At 38.7% G+C, this 17,532-nt stretch overlaps 1 protein-coding gene across 1 annotated transcript in view; it reads left to right on the top strand.

Moving 5' to 3' along the window:
- The window catches only part of LOC101893958 (uncharacterized), a 262,614-nt gene that overhangs the window by 235,053 nt on the left and 10,029 nt on the right, over positions 1 to 17,532 (top strand). The window contains exon 6 of the mRNA XM_020036679.2: positions 15,632 to 15,684. Coding sequence (XP_019892238.1) covers positions 15,632 to 15,684 — 53 coding nt within the window. The remainder of the gene's footprint in view (positions 1 to 15,631; positions 15,685 to 17,532) is intronic.

The raw sequence follows: 17,532 nt of genomic DNA, 5'->3' as shown, positions 1-17,532 counted from the left end.
CAGGAATGATATCAGCTACTGAACATGAGGCCGAAAATGATTTGAGGATTTAAGCCACCACTCCCTCCCCCCTCCTTCCTTTGCAAAAAAATAACAAAAGCAGCAACAACATCCTGAACGTGCCTATGCTGCTGATGTGCTGCTTGCTGTTCATGTGCGAAAAGTTTTAAATTGAATTCTTTTTCGGCAAAAGAGTTTGAAACAAAGTTGGTGTTGCTGTTGTTGACTTTGTTGTCCAACACCGAATTTGAGGTAAATTCGTTTTCTGTTTCCTTTTTTTTCGATTTAACAGCGATAATATCCTTAACATAACATTTCAAGGAGTTGTATTGAAATTTGTGCTCTTTGCGGGTACCGCCAGGCTCTCTCTTAACATCCTTGTTCTCTGTGTTCCATTGCCATTTTGTTCCTTGCCACAGCATTCGCTGTGTTATCCTTTCGTCCATCCCTCCACAAGCTCTTTGCAGCGACCAGGAGAAAGAGAGAAAGTTAAGTTTTTGTTTTGGTTTTAGTCCGCCAGGATAAATGTGTGGCATGTTCCTTGGTTTCCGGTATTTGAACTGTTGTTATTTTTACATCCCAACCCTCTCCCTCCGTTTCCTTATTCCCTTGCCGTTTCATTTCCCATGCCGCTTTCACTTATCACTCACTCACCACTCTCTCTTGCTCTTGCTCTTTCTCTCCGTGTGTTCTACGGGATGGTTGGATGATTTTTCTCACGAGACTTTTGTGACATCCCCCAAAAAAACACAGCGGCGACCATGAATGTGGTTCTTCCTCCGGTTGTCGATTCAGTTCTGTGCCGGCTTTATTGAATGTCTCATCTCTGGAAGTTTTTGTCGGCTGTCGAGTGCCGGGGTCATGTGGTAGCAAAAGTGTACACGCGTAACATTGTCGTCTCAGTGCCCAGTGCCAAGCGGGTAGAGTGTGCGTTGATGTTATCGTTTCGGCTTGTCGGTTTTTTTATTCTCCCACTTTAATTCGAAGCCATTAACAAACGAAAAAACGCGAATAACATTTGTGGTGGAATAGTAAAATGACTGACTAACTGTCTGACTGTCTGGCTGCCCGGGTTTGCCTGTCGTTAGTGAAATTTACAACTTATGTTTGGCAAAGTTTTATTGCCCGCTTGCGTTTTTTTCGCTGCAAGACGTTGGCGGCGACACCTAGTGGCGTTTGGTGTGGGTGCAAAAATATAATTTCTAGGTTCGAAACCTCAAAGAAAAGTAGAATCCCCCTCCATCTTCTCTGTCTGGATTTATGAATGGAAAAAGGAATTCCTTTCTTTTATCCTTTTTTCTTTGCCATTGTGAAAACGTAATGTGTGTGAGTGCATAAAGTGAAACAGCAACAACAACAACAAATACATTGTGTTGTGCATTTTTCCAGACGGATATTTTTTTTGCTTTGTTTTGTGTTGTTGTTTTTATATTTTTTTATTTGGGTTCCTTGAACGACGCAACCCATCCAGTTATCCATCTGTTTTGACGGGGTGTTGCCTCCATTACAACAAAGGCGAGACATTTCGTTATTTTTCGATAATTTTTGGCTGTTTGGCGAAATAAAAAAAACAAAAACCATGGTAAGGATATAATTTTGCCCAGACATGATTACATGTAGGCACCCCTCTTAAAATTTAAGTGAATACATTTTGTGTGTGCCGCTAATTTGTTGACGACATGAGGAGACGAAACCTGTTAAATGGTCCCTTTAGTCTGCCGTCTTCAAATTCATCATATGTCTTTTTAACCTTGAACTTAATGGTGCTGATGGTTCTTTATATGTTTTTGGATGTCTTCAGCAAGGCCTGCTCTGTCTGGTTACAAAAACAGCTGCTGCGCATAATTTGTTTTATCTGCACCTTGTTGGAAACAATTAAAGGCAAATTGCTTTTATTGGACAAAGGATAAAAAACGAGGTCGACTACACAAAGAATATTTCCTACATAGTACATCTACAAGCCAAAATATGGTCTACTCTACAGTAGATGTCCTCTCACTCCAACTTCTCTACCGCAGATGGCCTCTCAGTCCGCCTACTCTACCGTGGATGGACCCTGGGTCCATCTTATCTATGGTAGATGGCATCTGAGAGCATGTACTCAGCCGTAGATGGCCTCTGGGACCATCTACTCAACCTTAGATGGTCTCTACTCAACCGTAGATAGCCTTTGGGTCCATCTACTCAGCCATAAATGTCCTCTGAGACAATTTACTCTCCTGTAGATATCTTCTGAGACCATCTACTCAGCCTTGAATGGCCTCTGAGACCTTCTACTCATCCGTAGATAGCCTCTGAGAGCATCTACTCAGCCGTAGATGGTCTCTACTCAGCCGTAAATGGCCACTGAGACCATTTACTAAGCTTTATTGGCCTCTGAGACCATCTACTCAGCCATAAATGTCCTCTGAGACCATCTACTCTCCTATAAATGTCTTCTGAGACCATTTACTCTCCTGTAGATGTCTTCTGAGACCATCCACTCCACCGTAGATGACCTCTGTGTCCACCTACTCCACTGTAGATGACCTCAGAGTCCATCTACTCTCATGTAGATGGCCTCTGGGTTCATCTACTCTACTATAGATGGCCTCTGAGCCCTCTTATTCTACTGAATATGGCCTCTGAGTCCATCTACTCTACAGTGAGGGCTGAGAGGCCATCTACTGTAGAGTAGATGGACTCAGAGGCCATCTACTCTATCATAGATGGCCTCTGAGTCCATCTTTTCTAATGTAGATGACCTCGGAGCCCAACTACTCTAATGTAGATGGCCTCTGAGTCCATCTGCACTATTGTAGATGACCTCTCAGGCCATCTACACTACAGCAGATGGCATAAACTACTGTAGATGGCATCTGAGTCCAACTACACTACTGTAGAAGGCCTCTCAGCCCATCTACTCTACTGTAGATGGCCTCTGAGCCCATCTACTCTACTGTAGATGGCTTCTGAGCCCATCTAATCTACTGTAGATGGCCTATGAGCCCATCTGCTCTACTGTAGATGGCCTCTGAGTCCATCAATTCTACATTGTATGTCCCCTGAGACCATTTACTTAGCCTTATATGGCCTCTGAGACCATATACTCAGCCGTAGATAGCCTCTGGGTCCATCTACTCAGCCATAAATGTCCTCTGAGACCATTTACTCTCCTGTAGATATCCTCTGAGGCCTCTGTGACCATCTACTCAGCCGTAGATGGCCTCTGTGACCATCTCTGAGCCCATTTACTCAACCGTATATGGCCTCTGAGCCCATATATTTTACTGTAGATGGCCTCTGAGCCCATATATTTTACTGTAGATGACTTCTGAGCCCATCTACTTTGCTGTAGATGGGATCTGAGCCCATCTACTCTACCGTAGATTGCCTCTGGGTCCATCTACTACACCGTAAATGACCTCTGGGTCCACCCACTACACTAGAGATGTCCTCTGAGACCATTTACTCTTCTGTAGATATCCTCTGAGACCATTTACTCTCCTGTAGATGGCATCTGAGTCCATCTACTCTACTGTAGATGGCCTCTGGGTCCATCTATTCCACCGTAGATGATCTCTGGTTTCATCGATTCTACTGCAGATGGCGTCTGAGTCCGTCGACTCTACTGTAGATGGCCTCTGAGTCCATCTACTGAACCGTATATAGTCTCTCAGCTGTAGATGGCCTCCAAGTTTATCTACTCAACCATAGATAGGCTCTGAGCCCATCTACTCGACTGTAGATGGCCTCTGAGTCCATATACTTTATTGTAGATGACCTCTGAGTCTATCTACACTACTGTAGATGGCCTCTGGTTCCATATACTCTACTGTAGATGGCCTCTGAGTCCAGTAGATGATCTCTGAGTCCATCTACAGTAGATGGCCTCTTAGCTCTAGTTCCTATAACTCTATCTCCAGATGTATCTGCTCATAAATTATTGATCTGTCCTAAGCTAATTTAGTGGGAGTCTTTGATAAGTCTTGTGTTGTCATTACCCCTTGCTAGGTGGCGCTTTTCTTAGGCTTCATATTGTGGTATGAAGCTAAAAGAAACGTGCTTTTTACCCTGACAACCTGCTTCATTTAAACTTTAGTTTTTATTTGTCAAAACGAATTCCGCATTGCCTTGCTGATGCCAAAACTGTCAACCTAAAATTTCGATTATTTTTCACAAGAAACCCCTCAGAGCATTCACCAAGTAGATTTCCCTTACATTGCCACCATTAAAGAGCAGGTGACAAATAAAGACTTTAAGCTCCCTTCCTCAATATTTGTCGGCTCGGGGTAAACATCTGCCATCCTTGACTAAATATTTACAAAGAAGTAAAGTTAAGTTGTTGATTTAATATTACGCATTTTCAAATTCACTTACTGATGAAGCAAAGTAAAGCAGGGGGAAAGAGCGTTCTCAAAGGCGTATTTTATCCTTTTTTTGGTTAAGCCAACAACAACATTTGTTGTCTTAGCAACGAAAGGAAAAGGGTTTTTCTCCAAAATCCTTTCTTTTTTGGATGGGGGTGAAAACAGTTGCAACATGTAAAAGTGTTTCGGGGATGGGGAGGTGGTGGTTTTTACTGACATTTATATGTGGGATATCCTGGAAAAATGTTCCTGACGACCATTCACACATAAACCACAACTTTGAAAAAGGATAAGAAGAAATCTCTGTTGCTGTTACATGCACCCCCTCCGATGACTGAATCCTTGGCTTCTCCATTCAATCACATTGCGGGTGCAAACATGTATCTATCATTTGTCGTTTCGAGAGAAAAACGGGTGGCTTAGATGGCTGGATATGTACTATTGGTAGCTTTCACTTATTGAATGTTTTGGGGGAGGATTTTCGGAATTTGTTTGGGTTTATTAATAAATAAAAAATATGACATTAAGTCCGCATGAATTTTACATGTTGCCCGGATTTGGTTTGTTAATTTGTACCGCGTGTATTGTATCATCGAGATAGGCTGGAAATTTTTCTCCCCTCCTCCTCCTTCTCAACACCCGGTCTCTCTTTGTATGACATCTAGGCTAGAAGTGTAGCTACTGTTGTTTGGCTGGGCGAAAAGTCCTTGTTTTGCAGTTGCTTGACGTCGTTGTCAAAATGTGGGGTTATGTTCGTCGGTCTCCTGGACTGGATCAAAACAAACCAACCAACCACCCTTGGCATAATAAAGAGCTCTAATTGAAATTTTAGTTATTTTTCATGTTTTCAACAATTTTGGGTACTTTTGGTTTCTTGGAAATGCATTTCGAAAGGGGGCCGAGCAGCAGTGAGAAGGGGAGGGGGGTAGCAAACAATGGCCTTCATTAGAATGAAATGAGAGGGTAAAGATTTTGGCTGGAGAAAGGCCAAACATTGGCGACATTGTTAATGATGATGACGACGATGATGATGACAATGGTGATAATGACGTTTGAGGGGGGAGGGGGTGGGTAAATGTGGAATTCATGTTTTACAATAATTATAATTAATTGCCTGTATTTAACAATAACAAACATCAGCTATGGAGTAATTTTAAAATCTCAGTTATTACAGCTCCAGGCGTGTGCCAGCCGTTCCGTTCATTCAAACCTTCCACCTCCATTTTTACTTTACTTTCCTTTGAAGATTTATGTTTGGCGGGGATAACCCAACATTTTCTTGAATTAACTTTTGTTGTGACGCGCCATAAAAAGCCGTTATTTGAAACTAAGATTTTCATCATTTCCCAAAAACAGCTGGTGGCCCAGACACCATAGACGCCTGCCTAGCAAGCCAGAGGTAGCAAAAAATATGGTAGTTAGTCAGTGGCAGACATTAGAGTTTGATGATGTTATTGCTTCGTTATGACTTTTTTTCGGTGGCGCCTATTCTGACATCTTTAAATATTAACAACAAACAAGGAACTGTTATCCCTTCCTCCCCACCCCTCAACCCTCTTCCCTGTGTTACTTCAAAGGGCCACAAATAACCCTCTGGTTTTATTGCTACTCCTACTACCACATGACTGGCATTTGATTCCCTTAGACTAGATGGTGTGCGGGGTGAATGACCAAATATCTATAGTTTCCTATTTAATTTGTTGTTGTAACTGCCTTGCCCTCCATATGTGCCAGCCAAATGAAGTCTTGTCTCGTCCCAAAATGGAATATTTAATTTCATTCCAGACTTGATGTCGCCGCCGCCGCCGCAAAAATCTAGGCTATGCTTGCTTCCTTACATCCTTCAATAGACAGCCTTATGAATACAATTTCAATTTGATGTTGGCTGTCACGGCAGATGAGAGCAGGATTTCTTAAAATTACCAACCAAGGCGATTGGGGTCAAATGGAAGGCGAACGGGTCATGAAGTTTAAATGGGTTTAAATAGGAATATTTGCGGTAATTGCTTCATGGAATTTTTTGGGGATAACGCAACTTAAACCTTTCACATTCTAAGGAATTTCAAAGGTTTCTCGAAGACATTGAGCATTTTTTCCCTTTGGGGACTAAAAAAGCTATTTCCGGTCTCATTTTTTTTCATAGGAAAAAAAACCGCCTCTGGGTCTGAGACATTTTTTTCTACAGAAAAAAAACAGGGCCTCAGTTTATGACTCGATTTTTTGTATAGAAAAAAATCAGGACCTCAGATACTAAAACAGTTTTTCCTATAGGGTATTTTTTCTATAGAAAAATCCGAGTGTCAGTTCGGAAAGCATTTTTTTCTATGAGAAAAAATCCGGGTCTCAGTTCGGAGAACATGTTTTTTTCTATGAAAAAATACACTGAGGTCCTGATTTTCTATGGAAAAATACCTTAGAAACCGAGGCCTGATTTTTTCTACAGAAAAAAAATCCGGACCTCCGCTACTATGGCATTTTTTCTACAGAAAAAAATCCGGGCATCAGCAGCAGAGGCATTCTTTACTATAGAAAAAAAATCAGGGCCTCAGTAGCTGAGGCATTAATTCTATAGAAAAAAATCCGGTCCTAAGTACCTGAGGCACTCTTTTTTATAGGAAAAAATCGGGACATCAGTTTCTGAGGCATTTTTTTCAACCTTAAAAAAAATCGCGACCTCAGTTTCTGAGGCATTTTTTCCTCCCAAAAAAAAAATGGGGACCTCAGTTTCTGAGGCATTTTTTTTCGACCGAAAAAAATCAGGGCCTCAGTAAAAAATCGGGGTCTCTGAGGCATTTTCTTTCTATAGAAAAAAATCCGAGCCTCAAAGGCATTTTTTTCTATAGAAAAAAATCCGAGCCTCTAAGGCATTTTTTCTATAGAAAAAAAATCCGAGCCTCTAAGGCATTTTTTTTCTATGGAAAAAAATCCGAGCCTCTAAGGCATTTTTTTTTTCTATAGAAAAAAATCCGAGCCTCTAAGGCATTTTTTTTTTCTATAGAAAAAAATCCGAGCCTCCAAGGCAATTTTTTTCTATAGAAAAAAATCCGAGCCTCTAATGCATTTTTTCTCTCTATAGAAAAAAATCCGAGCCTCTAAGGCATTTTTTCTTTCTATAGAAAAAAATCCGAGCCTCTAAGGCATTTTTTCTTTCTATAGAAAAAAATCCGAGCCTCTAAGGCATTTTTTCTTTCTATAGAAAAAAATCCGAGCCTCTAAGGCATTTTTTTTCTATAGAAAAAAATCCGAGCCTTCAAGGCAATTTTTTTCTATAGAAAAAAATCCGAGCCTCCAAGGCATTTTTTATTTCTATAGAAAAAATCCGAGCCTCTAAGGCATTTTTTCTTTCTATAGAAAAAAATCCGAGCCTCTAAGGCATTTTTTCTTTCTATAGAAAAAATCCGAGCCTCTAAGGCATTTTTTCTTTCTATAGAAAAAAATCCGTGCCTCTAAGGCATTTTTTCTTTCTATAGAAAAAATCCGAGCCTCTAAGGCATTTTTTCTTTCTATAGAAAAAAATCCGAGCCTCTAAGGCATTTTTTCTTTCTATAGAAAAAAATCCGGGCCACAGTATCTAAGGCATTTTTTCTTTCTATAGAAAAAAAATCCGAACCTGTGCCTCTGAGACTTTTTTCTATAGAAAAAAATCCGGTCTTCAGTGTCTAAGGCATTCTTTCTATAAAAAAATATTCGGGCCTCCGCTGCTGAGGCACTTTTTTCTGAGGGCAAGAGTACAATTTGCACGATGTTGAACGAATTTTAGTCCCACTCACAAAAATGCTCTCTTCTATTCGAGCGATATCGAAAAATTGAGTTTGCTCGATCTCAAATGGGGAACACTTACACTAACATTGTTTCAATTCTGTTCACAGTTCACCTGAATCAGTTCTTCGTCGTCCTCCTCCAGTTCTGTCTAGTTCCAGCTCATTTCAAACGCACAATGATTGCCACACCAAAGAAATAAAACAGCAGCAACAGAAATTTATTCATTGTTCGCACAGTGCCATGTCCCGCGGAATAGCAGCAGCAGCAGCAGAACAATCAACAGACAAATCCAGACATTGAGGCACGTAATGCCAACTGTTTTATGCGTTTAATGGCACAAATTAAACGCATCTGTGGCTCCTGACAATTACGACAATTTATTAACTTATAAAATGTGATTTCGAATGTCTATCTGGTCGGTTGGTTGGTTGGTTGGCTGTCGTTTGGAATTTGTTCTCAGATTGTCTGAAAAGCGGCGGGCGGATGACAATTGCCCACCCATGGGCGACCACCACACACGCACATATTTTTGTCCATTATCGAGTTAGTTAGCCTAACGCCCCGGTGAATACCAATACACCATACCATGATTATTTTCCAACAACACCAAAAAAAAAAAAAAAGAAAACTCGGAAAAAATTGTCATTCTGGGCATTTGTTCTGATTGCAGATGTAGTGTTTCGCTATTCATTGATGTTGCTGCTGTTTTCCATTTGTTTTTGTGCTACTCTTTTTTTTGTCCTCTTCGTGTTATTTTTGCGTTGACATGTTTGCATTTTGACAAGTGATTTACGACAAGCAACAGTATCTGTTCGAACTCAGACCTGGCCGGCTGGGCAGCCAGACGACTAGCCCCCCAAGCCCAAGATATGGAATACACTTTTGTTTGGCCTCCAATGGCTGGCTGGCTGACATGGTGTGACAGCCTGACTCTGGTGTCATCGTTGCTCCTGCCATGACTCTTCTGTATTTGTTTTGATGCTTTTTGTTTTTGTTGCGGGGTCTATGTTAATGTTTTGGTTCCGTATTATGGAGATTTGGAATATGAAATGCTTTTATCTTTGGGCGGAAGTTGTGACGACTTTTAACCACCACGCACCACCCTCACAGCCGCCTGCTCTCGATTTGGCATTTGTTGCTGTAGATGTGTTATTTTTTTTTTTTTTTGGTTACACACCCACAAAAGTTAATGATTATTGGGAATTGTAATTGAATTCATTATTTCTTGCAGGTTGACAAAAATAAAACATCAAAGCATTTTTGTTTTTTTTTTGGTTTTTTTTTGGGCAGGAAGCTCTTAAAAAATATTATGTTTCAATGAAAACTGATGCTATGTGGAATGGTATATTTTTTGTAAAGGAGAAATGTAAATTAATTCTATTTTCAAACTTTTAATTGTTTGTTTGCAATTAAAATAAATGGAATTAAAAACTTGGGGTAATTGTTTGAAGAGGAAACATATTTTGTCCCCAAAGTTCTGAAATTATTTTAAATATTTTCATAATTGATTGACAAACTCCAATCCGTTTGTAACATCTCGAAATATGCATTTTAGACCCCACAAAGTGTATATATTCTGGATCAGCATAAAATTCGATGTCGATTTAGCGATACCCGTCCGAACGAGATTAAGTAGGTTGATAAAACTTTACACAAATGTATATTTTGGTATTGAAAATGGGCCATGTAGATCCACGTCTTCGTATACCCCCCATATAACGGTACCTTCCGATATTCGGTATTTTGATGATTTTAGCGACATTATTCAACGATTTTTTTCAAGTTTCACATTCGAATATTCTAATGGTTTGTGATTCGATGTAGTGGCCAGTGTTGCCTTGCATCTTTTCTATTTTTGTATACCCTCAGCCATATGGCTACAGAGGGTATATATCATTTGATACGGCCAAAACGTGCGCATGATAACTCTCGAAGGGAGTATTCGATTTGATCTAAAGTTGGTACATCGTAGTATTATTATCAAACTTAGATCGAGTTCAGTGATGGGCACTACCGGTCCACTCCTTCTGGTACATCCCAAACAAAATGTCAAAATTTTCAAAGAAAATTATTTATTGCAAAAAAAGAGAAAGGATAATCCGATTTTTCTCCAACTTTGCGAATTCTAATATTTTCATTAGTTATAGGTCAGGTGCAAAAATGGATAATATCGGTCCTCTCCATCAGGTACCTCCCCCACAAAGGGTCAAAATTTTAAGTTATAAAATGTGATGTAAGAGTCCGATTGTCTTTAAATTTCACACATCCTTATAATTTTATTAACCCAAGGTCTGATGTGAAAATGGATGAAATCTCCTTCTGGCACCTCCCCCCGCAAAGTTCGAAATTTAAAAAAAAAAATATTTTTTGCACAGAAAGAGGAACAATAATCCGATTTTGCTGCAACTTTGCGAATTCTAATATTTTCATTAGTTATAGGTCAGGTGCGAAAATGGACAATATCGGTCCTCTCCATCAGGTACCTCCCCCACAAAAGGTCGAAATTTAAAGAAAAATATTTTTTTTGCACAGAAAGAGGAACGATAATCTGATTTTGCTTCAACTCAGCAAATTTTTATATTTGCGTCGGTGCTAGGTCAGGTGCGAAAATGTACAATTTCGGTCAACTTCATCAAGTACCTCTCCCACAAAGGATCATAATTTTAAATACTAATATCTCCCATAACTTGCGAAATAAGTCAGCGATTCCATTCAAACTTGGTATATCAAAATATTTCACTCAACCACAGATCTGATGTGAATACGAGATTAAGCTGTCCACTCCTTCTACTACCTCCCCCACAAAAAGTTAGAATTTTGGCTTATAATAATTCGCATCTAAGTGGAAATAAATGTTCTTTATTTTGCATATTTTACCAATAATATATCAGGTGGAACACTTCGGCCCACTATATATGTTACCTCGAGCACATTACAACGTTTTCCAAAAATTATTAAAACTTATATATATAAAGGATATGTAAACGATATTGTCCAAATCTGGCACGTTTTAAAATTTATATCAGCATAATCTGGATATCAAATATAAGGTTCACTATCTATTCTAGAGACGGGTAAGCAATGGATTCTACGCCACGATATAACTACTATAACAACCAACCAGCATAGATCCCACGAAATTTTGGTCTATGATAGGGACAATCCAAGTTTCAGCCGGCCAATTCTGTAATAGCTGAATGGCTGTTGATACAGCATGCCAACGTCATAAATTCAAAATCGGTGGTTCTGGATCAAAATGATTCTATGCCATTAAAGACAAATTTCCAGCAATAGAATTTATTTTTTTTTCGAATTTGTATTCATATAGCCAGTTGTAAATTCAAAATGTAAATTCCATTAACGTTTAAGATGTATGCTACATACTTTTAGGATTCCCATATAGGATCCCCTAATAACTCCTAAGATTAAAGTGTAAAAAGTGCAACAAACACATTTATTCAAATCTTCTCTGGAGTATCCTCTCCTTCTTTCTCACCCCTACATCCCTAGAAGCATTTGCAAAACATGCAAATGCCCTAGAAAATAATTACACAGACATTTCTGTCTCCATGGTGTGGAACGACTTTAATTACATATGTGGATTTGTGTGTGTGTTTGCTAGACTTAATGTGAATTTACTGAACACAATCACAGCCACACATATATATGGAAATATATTTTTTTGTGCTCTGAGAAAGTTTAATCTTTCCAACACTTTAACTAAAGTAAGATTTGTTGTTTTGCTCTCTACTCAGTGCTCAGTTACGGTTAATGTAAGCTACGCACTTCACAAATGACTGAGTGAGCGTACATTTGTTTATGAAGATATATATGTGAATGCGTTTGTGTGTGCTGCAAAATGTTAGCAGGAAACGGAAGTAAAATAATTTCATTTTTTCCACAGCCCATTGCCACCCATAACTCACGTTCGCTCTCCGCTGGCTCATAGGAGTAAAATCTGCCAGAACAGCTGTGACAATGATAAAAGCCATAATAAAGTAGGAATATAATAATAACAATGACGATGCCGTGTGGATGTGGCTGTGGCTGTGACTGCGGCTGTGGATGGTGGATGAGGATGCCGATGATAATAACAATAATAAAGTGCATTAATAAAACTGACATTGTCAAGTTGAAAGGAGTCTTTAAAACAAGATTTAGTGGAGTTCGTTTATGGCACAAGTCAAAAAAATACTGGTGGGAGGGGGAGGAGTTTGGCTGGCAGCGGTGATTAATAATTGGAAATTTGATGGAGAAAAGGATGCTGAAAATCGGATTCAATTTGCAATGAATTAATTTTTCAAGATTTTTGAAGAAAAGGATGTCTTACAGGATGAAAAAATATTGCTTAGTCGGTTTTGCCGGCAGATGTATACCCTAAGCCAATGTTCGATTATTTAAATATTTTTGGATTTCTGCTATGAAATTGAAATTGTTGACCCTCTTTGGAGTAGGTTCCGAAAGAATGATACAAATAAAAATTATACAAATATTGCGACGTGTCAAGTTTGAACTATATCAACTACTTTTGTGGGGAGGTACCAGAAGGAATGGTCCGATCTCTACCATCTTTATAACAGATCTTGTGTTGATGAAAATATTGAGATGTACCAAGTCTGAATGGAATCGGATGTAAATATTGCATTCATGGATATTCAAAATATTTACCCTTTGTGCGGGAGGTATCAGAAGGAGTGCGCCGATATATCCCATCTTCACAGCAGATCTTGTCTTAGTAGAAACATTGAGATGTATGAAATATGAAGAGAGCTAACTGCTTATTTCGGTTTTTGTAATATTTTTGGTTATTCAAAATGTTAACCCTTTGTTGGTGAGATACAAGAAGAAATGGTCCGATCTCTACCATCTTCATAACAGATCCTGTGTCGATGGAAATATTGAGATGTGCCAAGTCTGAATGGAATCGGATGTTAATTTCATGTTTTATGAGCTTCATGAGTATTCAAAAATTTGACCCTTTGTAGAGGAGGTACCAGAGAAAAGTGCGACCAGAAGAAGTGCGCCAATATCTCCCATCTTCACAGCAGATCTTGTGTTAGTAGAAATAATGGAATGTGTGAAATATGAAGAGAGCCGGATGCTTATTTTGGATTTTATAGTCTTTTTCGTTTTTTAAAACTTTGACCCTTTGTGGGGGACGTAGCAGAAGAAAAGGTCCGATCTTTACCATCTTTATAAGAGATCTTCTGTTGATGGAAATATTGAGATTTGCCAAGTCTGAATGAAATCGAATGTTAATTTCGCGTTTTATGAACTTCATGGATATTCAAAATTTCGACCTTTTGTGGGGAGGCACCAGAAGGAGTAGACCGATGTATTCCATCTTAACACCAGACCTTGGGTTAATAAAAAATATTGTGATGTGCGAAATTTGAAGACAATCGGACTCTTACATCACATTTTGTAAGAGTTATAATTATTCAAAAATGTTACCCTTTGTGGGGGAGGTACTTGATGGAGTGGACCGATATTGCACCTGTTCTAGCACTGATGCAAATATTAGGATTCGCAAAGTTGGAGCAAAATCGGGTTATCCTTTCTCTTTCTGCGCAGTAAAATATTATTTTGAAAATTGGACCGGTATTGCCCATCTCCAAACTCGATCGAAGTTTGGTAATAATATTAAGAAGTTTGGATCAAATCGGATACTCCCTTCGAGACAGACGGATGGACATCGCTACATCTACTCCAAATTTCCTGAAAAGGATTTGGCCCAAAGCGAACTATGGTCTAAAACCGTTATTTCGATGAGGCAAGTTTTAGCCGCATCAAATGCATAATACCCTCTCTCGCCATATGACTGAGGGTATAAAAAATAATTTGAAGTATCTAAACCTCAATGCATATTTTTAGCCACCATATAACGGTACCTCCCTTTTTTCGGTATTTGTATGATTTAGAGACATTTTTCTCCGAAATTGTTTCAAATTTCGTCTTCGAAGTTCGTAATGAATGTTTCAAACTATGACTGAAAATTGTATATGCAGGTCTAGGTATTCGTATACCCCACATATAACGGTACCTCCCTTTTTCGGCATTTTGATGATATTGGCGACATTATTCAACGGAATGATTTTAAGTTTCGTATTTAAAGGTCCTATTGGTTACTACAGCCTATGACAAAAAATTGCGTATGCACTAACGGTATTTTTCGACGAAATGTTATTAACATTTTGCAAGTATTAAAAGATCGGCCTGATTGAACTTAGCTGATTTTTTACTTGTTCAGAACACTTTGGGTTCACGCGGATTAGAAGTGAATTTTTCAACGTTAGTTAGAACGGGTAACATATTTTTAAATTTCCATGCCCCACCTGGCAGTGTGATGGAAAAGAAAATATCGATCGATTTCTCTTAAGCCGATCCCTGCCTAAAATTTAGTACTCTCATCATAAATGTAAAATTTTGAACCAAATTCTCTAAAATATCCAAATTTCCAACAAATATATTGTAAACAAGATTAAATTGTCTTATTTCACAAAATAGTATATTCTCATCTGGGATGCAGCGGAAATTGTAAAACAGCATATGTGTGTATGTTTGTGTTCATGTGTGACAATGTGACCACCACCACCATATCGGCCATGCCATTCATATTGTCAAACTAGGGCTATAAAATTGATTAATTAATACTTCATTGAGCACAATTACCCTCCCCACCATCGCCACCACTCCAGCTCTCATGAAATGCACTTACGGCCAGCAGGAATATTTCAAGGTTTTGGGTTTCAAACCCCTGGTCCGTTTCGATAACAAATATTTAATAAAGTCATTGTTAAAGGTCGCTCATATTACGTGCAAACAAACATTTATCTTAATTGTTTATTTGTATGTGAATATACGATATACTCACACAATTTACTCTTACCCCCTGCCTCTCTCGCGCTCTCTCCCTCTCTTTCATACTCTCGTATTTTGTAAAAATTTATTGCTCCATAACTCATGAGTTACTCACGCAAACGGAAAACTGTAATAAAACAGGGAAACTATTCAATTGATCGATTTTCGTTTTTTTTTTTTTTTTTTTTGGATTTTGGAAATAAAAGTCCCACATCAAATGGCATTTAGTTGTTTAATTTTGTCATTTCATTTGAGCATTGGTGTGGACAAAGAGACAGTTTGGATGATTGTTTGTTTTTTTATGGATTAAAGCATGAACACATCATTATATTAACATCCCTTATAATGTCGGGTATCTATTCTCGCGTTTTCATAATTTTGGGTATTTTTACAAGCCTATGAGAATTACGTTACTACGTCACATATATATTAAGTCTATGAGAACCATTTATTCATTACTAGTTTTATAAATCTGTAAAATTCCAAAAAACCAAAATTAAGACTTTTTGAGGATTGAAAAAAATTTGCAAAACAATTGGCGATCATTTTGAACTTCTGGTCCAAATTCATCTTGAGATAAAAATACATATGATTTATTTCTTCACAGTACCAAAATGTTACATTTTATTAATTGCTTCACTTCTTTTATTCAATTTCAGAGTCAATGCGGGTCGCCAACATTCGAAAAAGAACTGCGCCAGCAGCTTGAAAAGTAAGTATGGATTTATAAATATTTGAACAAGCAAATGGATTGGAATAAAAAAACCATAACGAATCTATAACGAAAAGTTTTGACTGAGGCTGATGTAGGGTAAAGACGCTGCCCGGATCAAGCCTAAGGCCCACAAAACTTAAGTAGACCCCAAGTGTTTCAATATCCAATTTCAGAATTCCAGTTTTATACATTCATCCAATACCAAATTTAGTAGCCTTTACTACTTTTCGAGCAAATGTAGTACAGATTTGCAAAACAATCTCCTACTCTACAGGGTGAAATAAAAAACTGCAACAAAGTCAAACGCCATAGTTTTTACATTTTTTTTTATATTTTATTGAATGAAAGCTAAAAATGTCGGAAATAGCATCAAATTTTAGGATTTACCTTTGGCACGAATTATAGCCTTCAAGCGGCCAATGAAACCCTCACACGCTGCCCGAATGTTGCTCTGCGGTATTTTGGCCCATTCCCGCGAAGCTCCTACTTGAAATGATCGACACTTTCGTATTTTTTAGTGGCAACCTTGCTTTTCAAAATACTCTAGACACAATACTCCAACGGATTAGTATCCGGAGATTTTGGTGGCCATTGAGCGCTGGAAATGATGCGAGGAACCTCATTTTGTAACCATGGGTGGCGCGTGCTGAGTCCTGTTGGAATGTCCAAGATCGGCGGCCAAAATGTTTGCGTGCCCATACTTTAATACACCATCCAGAATATTTTCGCGATAATATTTGGCATTTATTCTGATGCCACGGTCGAATTATACGAGCGGAGAGCGACCATTGGCTGTTATGGCGGCCCACACCACACGATCACCATGACCTGCGCTTAAGTTCTGATGGCCAACCGAAGGTGCACATTTTCAGCTGACCTCTTTGGCAAGTAAACACGATTATTTTGTTTGTTTACAAACTGCTGGACAACGAATGTTTTCTCATCGGAGAAAATCAAATTCGGCAGTTCACAACTTTCGGCCAAGCGAAGCAACTCTTTAGCTCTTTTGAGTCTATTTTCTTTTCGTTGCGGTGTAAGTTCTTGCACGTTTTGGAATTTCAATGGCTCAATTTTTCAATATTTTCCGAATGGAACATTGCGATACTTTCAGCTCACGATCTATTTTTCGGCCACTGCGACGCTGGTTTCGATCAAGTCGCTTCTTTACTTTTCGCACTATTTCTGCTGATGTTGCTGCTGCTGTTTTCTTCCGTCCACATCCTTGATGTCGGGCTACGCTACCAGTAACACGATAACGAGCTATGGTACGAGACACAAACGATTTATTCACATTTAAATGCTGGAGTGCTCTAACGATAGCCACTTGTCGTTTTCCAGCCAAATATAAAGAAATCACAGTATCCCGCTTAAATTCCTTCACGAATAACTTTTTTTCTGAAAAATTCTCAGCAAAATGCTTTTGTACGCTTGTAAACTATGTAATGAGCTGTCACTGGAATAATTTTAACAGCTGTCGGACGAGTGGCTTAAAAATTACAGCAGTCTGAAGTTGGTTGCAGTTTTTTTCATCTCACCCTTTACAGCAACATTACTGTAATTTATTGTTTGTTGTAGGGTAACCCATTATCGATCCCGCCCGACTGTATCGTTTACTTACTTGTCTTTGATTTTAATCTGATTTTTTTAATTAAGAATTGAAAAATGCATTTCTTTTAAGACAAACACGCGGAGCCGTCACCGAAAAATCATTCAGCTTTGTTGTCCGATAGGCAGAGTTCGACGAGGTCAATAGAAAAAAAAAATAATAAAGTCGAGCAGTTCTACAAAGTCAATGAGAATTATTTCAGTGCAAATGATCAGCCAATGTTGAGACATGTCACCTAC

The sequence above is a fragment of the Musca domestica genome, unplaced genomic scaffold, assembly GCF_030504385.1.
Source record: "Musca domestica strain aabys unplaced genomic scaffold, Musca_domestica.polishedcontigs.V.1.1 8, whole genome shotgun sequence".
NCBI lineage: Eukaryota > Metazoa > Arthropoda > Insecta > Diptera > Muscidae > Musca > Musca domestica.
The sequence above is the reverse complement of the archived record's forward strand: the minus strand, read 5'-3'. Positions and strand labels throughout refer to the sequence as shown.